This window comes from Cetorhinus maximus, chromosome 16 (assembly GCF_964194155.1).
Source record: "Cetorhinus maximus chromosome 16, sCetMax3.hap1.1, whole genome shotgun sequence".
Classification (NCBI taxonomy): Eukaryota; Metazoa; Chordata; class Chondrichthyes; order Lamniformes; family Cetorhinidae; genus Cetorhinus; species Cetorhinus maximus.
Genome location: NC_135894.1, coordinates 80,458,730 through 80,469,857, shown reverse-complemented (window position 1 = coordinate 80,469,857; position 11,128 = coordinate 80,458,730). Strand labels below are relative to the sequence as shown.

Here is an 11,128-nt window from a genome sequence, read left to right as displayed (position 1 = left end):
CCCATCCCACTCCCCTAGGATTTGTTTTGTTGGGATTATGTTGGCTGATAATTACCCTTTTGAATTGCAGTTTTATTAATTACATTGGCAACTGATTTGCTCTCCTGAGAATGGGATTCGGGGTTATTAATTTTTAAAAATCCGTTAATATTTAATGTGCCACATTTTAATGGAGGAAGGGGAGTTGTTTCAAAATTTTTTTTTTTGCAAAGCAAAAACTCCAACCGACAGTATATTACATGGCTGCTTAAGTAAATGAAGGCTTGACCTTAAAATGCGGTGTGGCAATGTTTGCACGTCATTGATAGTTGGTTACAGTCGGACCTGATAAAAGCTGTTTCTTATCTCCCGTCGACAGGGTATTAGAGAAGATGGCATTCAGTAAAGGATATCGTATCTATCACAAACTGGATCCACCTCCCAGTTCTTACAGTGTGATAGTAGAAACCCGAAACCGGGAGGACTGTCTGCTGTTTGAATCTGGAGCTGTGGCTGTTCTCTGTAAGTAATAGATGTGGCTTACTTTCATTTTCAGGTGATTTCAAATTTCAGTGAAATTATTGGCACCCAGGAAATAGGGCTCAACAATATCTTGATTATTAGTTTTTTTTTAACCCTGGCAACTGTACTATTGTGAATAACAACATTGAAGTTGTCTTCTAGTATTTCATGAGACTTCTATCTTATGGTGACTTTGGATACTCAAATGCCCCTTGTCCTCCCACGGTATCAGTAGGTACGTTAATTTTTCAGTTCCTTCAAAACGTCTTCCTTGTATATGATTTTACTGCTGCTGATAAATAGATTGCTGAGACGATAAAGTAAGTTATACTTCAGACAAAACACTTTTTTATGCAAATCTTTCCACACATCCAGGAAGGCATAACAAAATAAAAATAAAAGTACCTGGAAAAACTCAGGTCTGATGGCATCAACCTTTTGTATGCCACCCTTAACCCCCAGTCCTATGTTGTGTTGGGCTAGATATCACCTGGGGCTGAGGTAAACAGTCTGATCGCCTCTTATGTTTATTGCCCTTTTTAAGATGTGTATGAATATCCTGGGTGAATTTCTTTCATTTTTCTGTAGCAAAGTGTCTAATTTGTTAATGGTACATAGTATTGATGGCATAGCTGAGATTGGGAGCTTGGCACATGCAGATGCTGTGGATGAAATCCTGTGGCTTGCTACAGGTAGTTACAAGCATTTCGGTTTTATTGTTGCCTTCTATAAACAAAATCTCTAATGGAGGCTTTTTAAAAGAAATGTGGAGCTGCTGTCGAGGCCTAGAAGTAGAAAATGCAGGAAATACATGGTAGGTCCATCAGCCTTCTGTGACCGATAGACACCATGGGCTGTAGAGTGTCTAAATGACCCAAATAGCAATCTTTATGATTAATGCCCATGTTTCCTTCATTAGACTTTTCATTATGTTAATGCTGCCCCCTTAAAACAGGTTACTTGTGGAGCTGTCATTTGGTTGGTAACACTGGGATACGCAGTGTTAACTTTATTTGTGTATTAGAAATAGACCTCTGAAAAGAATACTGATAAATTCATGCTTTGAGTAGTGATCCTTAGTTTGGGTTTCACCCCAAAATCTAAATGTGAAATTACCTCTTCTCTCTTCACCTACAGTGAATTTTCAGAATGCTAGCATTGCAGTTTTTAAATTGCTGCTTGCAATATGTATAGATGGCTCAGGTAACTGTTGGTTGTACTGATAAAGCATGCTATCAGAACATGTGGTACTGGGGGAAAATATCTTTGCATGAAGTACAGTAATTCAGGATGGTTCTTTTTATATACAATTTGAAGTATTTTGAACTGTTCCTGTGATGTAGAGAAAATAAAGTTTGTATTTAGGAAACAGAATCTAATTAGTGTTCAAAATTGGCACAATGTGGAATGGTGTCAGAAGGCCATGTTAATTTTATGATAGGAAGGATTCTCTGATTTAATAATGTTGATTATTTCATTCCTTTTGCTTTTTGGATAGATGCTCAGTATTTGCTACCTTATGTTGGGATTATATTTTGATTCATACAACAGCATAAATGCCTTGCTTCAAATAGTCACAATTTCATGTCTGCATTGCCACTGCTTGAATCCTGTGTGGGTTCGGGGTGGGTGGCAATGGTTGACTGGAGTGGAAAGGAAATGGAACGGATTCAGGTAAAATTGAAGCCATCTCATCCCACAGTAAGCATTTCTTGAACAGCACTGCAGATGGAAAGAGCCAATTACTCATTCCTGATTGCTTAGCAATAACCTGCTCACTGATGCCCAGCTTGGGTTCTTCCAGGATCACTCAGCTCCTGACCTCATTCCAGCCTTGGTTCAAACATAGGCAAAAGAACCGAACACCAGAGGTGAGGTGAGAGTGACTGCCCTTGACATCAAGGCAGCATTTGACTGAGTGTGGCATCAAGGAGCCCTAGCAAAACTGGAGTCAATGGGAATCAGGGGGAAAACTCTCCGCTGTTGGAGTTATACCTAGCGCAAAGGAAAATGGTTGTGGTTGTTGGAGGTCAATCATCTCAGTTCCCAGACATCACTACAGGAATTTGAGGGTAGTGTCCCCTCCCACTTCACTTCAAAATGTGCAGATTTTAAAAAGCTGTAAGGAAGTGTGAAGTGGATCGTTTTGTTAGAATGAGGAGAGGCAATATAAACCAAATGGTACAATTTAAAGGGGCTGAAGGAACAGTGGGACCTGTGGGTATCGGTACATAAGTCCTTGAAGGTGGCAGGGCAAGTTGAAATGGCTGCTTTACAAGGCTTACAGGATCCTTGGCTTTATAATTAGAGGCACGGAGTACCGAAGCTAGGAAGTTACACTAAACCTTTATAAAATGCTGAGTAAGCCCCTGCTGCAATATTGTGGCCAGTTTAGGGCACCAGAATTTAGGAAGGATATCAAGCATTTGTGGCGGAGATTTACTAGAATGGTAGCTTCTTCAGTTACATGGCAAAACTGGAGAAATGACTAGTTCTGACAGCAGACACAGCTATGATAGATGGAAGGGTTTTGATTGAGTAAATAAGGAGAAACTGTCTTCATGGCAGAAGGGTCAGTAATCAAAGGACACAGGTTTAAGGTGATTGGCAAAAGAACCAGGGGTAACATGCAGAAACAGATTTTTTTATGCAGTAAGTTATGATCTGGAATGCACTGCCTGAAAGGATATTGGAAGTAACTTCAATGACTTTCAAAGGGGAATTGGATAAATACTTTGAAAGGAAACATTTGCTTGACTATGGGGAAAGCTATGAAGAAGGTACTACTCATTGGGTAGCTCTTTCAAAAGCCAGCGCAGGTACAATATCCTCCTTCAGTGCTATATCATTCTATGCTTTTGAGTATTTTTGAAATATATTGTTGGCTTGGATTGACTCTTGGGGGGGTGCGGGAAATGATGCTCATCTCGCGAATAATTGCCATTTTCTTCAGCCTATTGCTGATGCTGATTGAGCAGAAATTGTCATTGTACCTGAAGTAAAATGGGGCTTTACTCTGGGCAGTCAGTCTGAGGATTTGTTTGGTTTTAAATTCAATTTTAATGTGGACAAGCCTTTGAATTGGAAATACTTTACTACACAGCATATTCTGGTTTCCCCCCTCTACAGAATCATAGGAGGCCATTTGGCCCTTCTTGCCTGTGCTGACTTGAAACCCTGTTCCCCTCCAGTGACATGCATTTCACTTCTATTTCTACAGAACAAAATGAGTAATTAGTATAAGTTTCTTTCTGCTGTAATTATAAGGTTTATTGTAATGCAGCTGGCTTACCAGAGTGAGAAGAACAAATGCTAATATCTGTTTTTATACTTCACACCTCTTTATTGGAACCATGAGACTTTGGAGAAATTTATCGCCTTTTCTGAGTTAGTAGCAATAGCAAGAGGCATTTCTGATAACGGTGAATGTTTTAGGGAGGACTTGGTGTTTGCCTTATCAGGGATTGAATGTATTTAATGCTGACACTGGTACAAAATTAAATGTATTCTTTTTCTTGTATTCCCTTTCTATGAGCAAAAATATGATGTTGTTGTATCGACAGTAGGGCCAATGATTTTGTTCTATATTTGAAAAGGATATATACATGGTAAAACTCAGCAGGTCCGGTGGCACCTGTGGACAGAGAAGTAGAGTTAACGTTTTGAGTCCGTATGACTCTTCTACAAAGCTCCACAGATGCTGTCAGACCTGAGTTTTACCAGCATTTTCTGTTTTTATTTCAGATTTCCAGCATCCGCAGTATTTTGCTTTTATCTTAGACATTGAATGCAGTTGTCAGCCATCTTCACAGGCTGGCAAAAGCAGTTATGCATATAAAATCTGTAACTTTCACCTCTAGCAAATCCATTTAACAATGTTCTGCTTGTAATCTTGTTACTCATCATAACCAAAAGATTGATATGAGTTTTGTACTTATGTTCGCTTCCAATTTTAAGGTTATTTTAAAAGAAATGCTGCAGCCATTCATTATGAACTTTGAAATTTATAGTTAACAATGTACTAGTAAGGAATTGTTCTTTTGTGTTTCTTGACCCTATTAAATTAAAAGATGTATATACTCCAATTCTGAATATTGTATTCCCACTTTTAAATTACCACATTTAAAGCAGATTATTAACATTTATTTAAATATAGCATTACCATTGCTGAATCCCCCACTATCAGCATCCTGGGGGGGGTTACCATTGACCAGAAACTGAACTGACCTAGTCTCATGTAAACACTGTGGCTTCAAGTGCAGTTCACAGGCTGGGATTGTGCAACAAGTAACCCTCCTCCTGACTCCCCAAAGCCTGTCCACCATCTACGAGGTGCAAGTCAGGAGTATAATGGAATACTGTCCACATACCTGGATGAGTGCAGCTCCAACAACACTCAAGACTCTCGGCACTGTCCAGGACAAAGCTGCTTGACCGGCACCCCATCCACCACCTTCAACATTCACTCCCTCCACCACCACCATACAGTGACAGCAGTGTGTATCATTTTCAAGATGCACTGCAGCCACTCACCAAGGCTCCTTCGACAGCACCTTCCAACACACGACATCTACTACCTGGAAGGACAAGGGCAGCAAAGCACATGGGAACATAGCTACCTGCAAGTTTTCCTCCAAGCCACACACCTTCCTGACTTGGAACTATATTGCCGCTGTTCTTTCACTGTCGTTGGTTCATAATCCTGGAATTCCTTCCTTAACAGCACTGGGTGTACCTACACCATATGGACTGCAGTGGAAGGTGGCTCACCATCACCACCACCTGATGGGCAATGAATGCTGGCCCAATCAGTGACACCCAGACCCCTTGAATAAAAAAACCTTCAAAATATTTTTTAAAATCTAAAGTTTCTACAATTACTGTTGGAACTTTGAAATTCATCAGCTGTCTATCTCATTGTTGCTTATCTTGCAGATATGTCTCACTTAAATAACCATGTATTGCATGCCCTATATCCCAGGGGTGAGAAATTTCTGCCATTTAACGGATTTCCAACATTGGTGTCTGGGAAATTCGTCATTTTAAATGTACATTCAGGGTTCATTCGATGTATGGGTCTTATAAAGAATCAGGACTTGCTGTCAGTCAGTGAGAGCAGGGACTGTCTGCAGAGTTGTGATTGGTGGAGCAGCAAGCATGGGCAAGGCAGAGCTGCCCCTCCAATCTCAAATTCTATCTTTCCCATGCTTGCTGCTCCAGCTCCACCAATCACGGGTTCCCTCCTTCCAGCTTTTGCTGCTGCACCAGGGACTGAATCTATGATTGGAGGAGCAGCAAGGGCGGGAGAGAGGGTACCTGTGATTGGAGGTTGAGAAGTAGTTAATTATTCTGCCCTGTCCCACTGCCGCCTTGCAGGAGACTATCGGCTGTGCCATCACCAACCCCTTTTTGACCAGCTGTTGGACAATGAGTCTGACATCTTGCGGAAGGCCAAGGAGAAGAAGCAGAAAAAGAAAGAGGGATTGTCAGCCTGAAAACAAATCTCTGCCAGTAACTAGGCCAAGAGCAAGCCCTGGGGAACCACCACTCAACCTAGCACCAGCTTGGACCTGGCTGCTGTCTGTACAGACAGGGTGACTATTCAACTTTTCGCAGTGACGGAGCATGAACGAGTTTGCAGGGTGTTGTTTTGAAGGGAGATGAGAAAATTTGCGGAAGTGCCGGAGTGGGCACGGTCTGGGTCTGGGTCTGGGACCCAGTGGATTGGTAAAAGGGGGTATGCCTCCTCATAAAGGAGCCGCCTTCTGGTAAACAGCTTCAGTCAGAGTGAAAGATTCTCAAGGGTAAATGGTGTGAAGAGTCTCAAACAGCCGCTTGAATTTCTCATCATCCAGGCTCTTGCTGGGTGCAGCTAGCACTTTGACAATTGTTGTTTGCATTTTGGGCACTCTTAGAATAATTTTACATTTCCAAATCTAATGCTTTTCAGACAGTTTGGGCACCATTAATGTTTTTGGTTGTGAGGGAGAGCTTTGCACTTGTAGCATCAGATCTGCCTGTTCCTTTGGACCTTACTATGTAGTTTGTGTTTTCTGTTCTGATGATTGTGCTGAATTTTAAAGTTTCTGTGAGAGCTGAGCTCTCCTGCATATAGGACAAGTTGCCATTTACTATTCGGCACTTTCCACTTCAGATCACTATCATGATTCTCAGAACGCCTGACATTGCTGTTTGCCAACTCCTTGCAATCAGCTGTGTGATGTTCCTAGTAGTTGAAAGTATTATATCATTGATTTGGCCTGGTATCTCTTTTTCTGTTCATCCTAATTTGCTTGCTATTCCAGTTTGCTACACAAAATACTGTTTGGTAATCTTGTAAATGATATAATCTGAGCAGCATAAATGTGCTCTTATCAGCATTACCACAATGCAGAGCGTTTTGGTGCATTTAAGGATGTCTCTATTGCTAATTTGTCCTGCTATTGAATACACACAAAAGATAACAAGACTGGCAAGAAAAGCACATCCAGACAACATAGCAGTTGCTTTTGATTTTTCTTCTGAAATTTCTTTTACGCTTCCAAGGGTAATTGAGTGAATCCAATATTTTAATCCAATTTATCAACTATGACCATTCCACAAGCCACTCATCTATATTCCCAGCAGCATGTTTCACGTAGTATTTAATCATGTGTCTTTATTTTTATTGTTAATAATCTCTGTCCATACAGTTTATCAAAAAAATTAATTGACACAGAATCAAATACTTTGCGTTAAGATGGCTGTTAATTTTGCAGTCATGTTCTGTGATTGCAATTTTCTTGATACTCTAATGCCTACATTATCCATCCCTTTTATGATGTTTTTTAAAGATCTAGATTGTGTCCTCTCTTAACCTTTCTACAAAGTAAAGAAATTTTAGTTCAGTTATTTAAATCAATAGTGTGCTGTTAATTGCAGCTGTTCAGAACTCAAAAAATAAAGAGAAAAAACTGCACATCTCTCAGCACTTTTTTCTATATAGATGTAAGTTGTTCTTGAGTTGGCTCCCTTTATACCTGGGATCTGCTAAAAGGCAAAACCAAATCAGTCGGTTAGAGCAGTGTTGGTAAAACTTTGATGCTGAAAAATTTATGAATAAGTTTTCAAAGTCATGTTCTGTTTTTGGTATGAACTTCACCCTGTATTACATGCATTAATTACATTGAGGCCACTTTGTTGATTTTATACAAATGTATTGGTCCACAGAGATAAAAACAAAAAGCTAAAAGCTACTGCGGATGCTGGAAATCCAAAACAAAAACAGAATTACCTGGAAAAACTCAGCAGGTCTGGCAGCATCGGTGGAGAAGAAATCAGTTAACGTTTCGAGCCTTCACGGCCCTTCGGCAGAACTGAAGCATAGTTAGGAGAGGGGTGAAATATAAGCTGGTTTAAGGTGGTGGGGGCAGGGGGGGGGAGAGAGAAGTTGAGGGTGTGGTGATTGTGGAGATAAGCAGTGATTGGAGCAGATAATCTGTGACATCTTTTTGATTATCTGCTCCTATCACTGCTTGCTTATCTCCACAATCACCACACCCTCAACTTCTCTCTCTCTCTTCCCCCCCCCCCCCCCCCCCGCCGCGCCGCCACCTTAAACCAGCTTATATTTCACCCCTCTCCTAACTATGCTTCAGTTCTGCCGAAGGGCCGTGAAGGCTCGAAACGTTAACTGATTTCTTCTCCACCGATGCTGCCAGACCTGCTGAGTTTTTCCAGGTAATTCTGTTTTTGCATTGGTCCACAGTCTTGACATGGTAATAGAAGGTAAACAAAGGGAAAACTAATGTTTCTACCTAGCTGGATTGTCCCAGAACCATTTTCATTCAGTACAGACCATAAAAGTGCTATAATTGTATGATTCCTTATCACAAAAATTTTCAGACTTTTTTGTCTTCAGTAGGATATTTAACTGACACCACCATAGTCAGGAAAAATAAATTTTTCAAAAAAACAACAGCTAATACAAAGAGGAGGGTCAGTGAATTTGAGACCATAATCTAATTAAATTTAGATGACATGGACAATTATTTTGATAAAATTGCTTCCATAGAATTCACTACTCTAGAAACATAGGAACAAAAGTAGGTAATTGAGCTTCTCAAATCTGTTTCGACAGTCATTGAGATGATGGCCAATCTGTGATGTAACTCCATTTAATCTCAGATTGAAAATGAACAATTGTTTATCAATTGTCACTGGCAAAAGAGAGTTCCAAACTTCTACTGCCGTTTTTGTGCGTAGAAGTGTACCCCAGTTTCATTCCTGAAAGGTCTGGCCCCAATTTTTCTGAAAATGTCCCCTAGTCCTGGATTCACCAACCAGCAGGAAAAGTTTTTCTCTACCCACCATTATCTGTTCCGCTAATGTATTGAAAACCTCAATCAAATTATCCCTTAAACCTTCCAAATTCTAAGAAATACAACCGTAGTTTATGTAATCTGCCTTGTAATTTAATCCTTGCAGTCCAGATATCATTCTAGTAAAACCTAAATTGCTCTCCCTCCAAGGCCAATATATCCTTCTTACGGTGTGTTGCCCAGAGCTGCTCACAGTACTCCAGGTGTGGTCTAACCAGGGATTTGTATAACTGAAGCCTGACTTCTACCCCTTGTATTTTAGTCGTCTACATATGAATGCCAACATTCCATTCGTCTTTTAGATTATTTTCTGTACCTATTTACAACAGTTTGATGCATGTACTTGTATCCCTATGCACCTTTGGACCTCCACTGTTTTAGCTTAGCCCTGATAAGAATCCAGTTCTGTCCATTTTTAGGCCCAAAGTAATGACCTTGCATTTGCCTATATTTTTATTTTACTACAGTTTTGCCTGTTAACTTAGTGAATCTTTTAGTCAATATTTCTTTGCTATGGTTCCATCTACACTGCTAACATTATCTTTCTTTGCGTCAATGACAAATTTAGATATGTGGCTTTCCATCTCATTATTTAAATGGTTAATAAATAGGGTCAATATTTGAGGGCCCAACACTAATTCTGCCAATTAGGGTACCTGTCCATTATCCCTACTCTTTGCTGCCACTCAGCCAATTTCTTAACCAGGTCAATAATCTGCTTTCAATTCCATGGGTTTCGACTTTAGCTAACAGTCTCGAATAAGGAACTTTTTTCAAATGCTGTCTTGAAGTCTGTATAAATAATATGTATAGACTTTCCCCTGTCCAGTACTTTAGCTGCCTCTTCAAGAAATTCAATCGGGATTGTCGAGCACAATCCACCCTTTACAAATCCAGGCTGGCGCTCTGATCAGCTGAAAAACTGTGTTCGGTCATTCTATCCTTAGTTATAGATTCTAGTAATTTCCCTGCAACAGATGTTAGCTATCTGGTGTATAATTCCCTGGTTTTCCTCTCGCCTTTCTTAAATAGCAGGGTGACATGCACAGTTTTCCATTTTAAAGGAAGGATTCCTGAATGAAGAGAACTTTGGAAGATTGTAGGCAGAGCATTGGCAAGGTTCTCCCCTACTCCCTTTAAATCTCTGGAATGGTCCTGGGGACTTGTTACTCTTTACATTATTTTCTTCATTGTTTCCTTTTAATTTTGGTGAGACCCTGATTCACTAATAGTTTCCTTGGGATTTTAACATGCCTCTACTATAAATATTGGTGCAAAGTAATTATTCAGCATGTTTATTTAGCCTATTTGCTACTTCCTTATTTTCATTCGCAATTTCACAGTTACCAGTTGTCAAGTGGCCCACATTGCTTCTGACCATCCTCTTTTACCTATTACAATTGTAAAAAGATTTAAGTTGATTTTGATATCCCTTGCATTATATACCCCCGTTTTGTGGTTCTCTGTCACCCTTTGCTGTTTTTTGTATCTTAGCCATTTGCCAAGATGTGCGCTTTTTAAATGCTTTTTCTTTTAGTTTTATGTTGTCTCTTTAGTTGTCCCTGCTGCCTTTTTTGGTCAGTAGAGATCTTGGCCCTTTCTTCTTTGAACACCTCTCTCTGATATTTTACTTTTATTTTGCTCATCAAGAGTTGCCCAGTTGTTAGACATTCTGACTCATCGCATTGAAGTCAACCTTTAAATTTGGAATCTTAAGACGTGTTTCGCATTTCTCTCTTTCAAACATCACAGTGAATGCACTCATATTATGAACAATATTAGATAAATGTTGATGTACCAATTGGCTTATCGCTTTTTACTAAATGTAATATGGTATGCCTCTGCCGGCTCTGTTGGTTCTAGAACTTATTGATACAGAAAACTATCCTGAGCACACTCTGGAAATTCACTACCTTTCTAATGTGCTAGTCTCCTTGTTCCAATTTATATGAAAGTTATAATTCCTCATTAAAATCATTCTGTCTTTGTTACATCTTGCCTAATTTCTGCATTCTACCACTTCAAACTGCTAGCAGCGGGCCATGATTTCCCATCCTTATTGGAAATGGCTGTTTCTTGTGTCAGTGGAAACATATGTATGTTCTAATGTAACTGCTGAGGCAGGTTACAGACCTGCATGGCTTTCCACAGTGTGGGCACGGATAACTTTTGATTTTTGTTAGGACTGCCTGGTCTGTCTTGTTTGCCTTTTGTCCTTAGCTGCCTGTATTCTTTGTTATTCTAAGGAAACAATGCCACTACTTGAG

General features: G+C 39.9%; 1 protein-coding gene across 5 annotated transcripts in view; it reads left to right on the top strand.

Moving 5' to 3' along the window:
• The window catches only part of synj1 (synaptojanin 1), a 112,865-nt gene that overhangs the window by 968 nt on the left and 100,769 nt on the right, over nucleotides 1-11,128 (top strand). For all 5 annotated transcript variants that reach the window (XM_078560173.1, XM_078560174.1, XM_078560171.1 and 2 more), the window contains exon 2: nucleotides 359-501. In XM_078560173.1, the coding sequence (XP_078416299.1) occupies nucleotides 372-501 (130 nt within the window). In that variant the 5' untranslated portion in view covers nucleotides 359-371. The remainder of the gene's footprint in view (nucleotides 1-358; nucleotides 502-11,128) is intronic.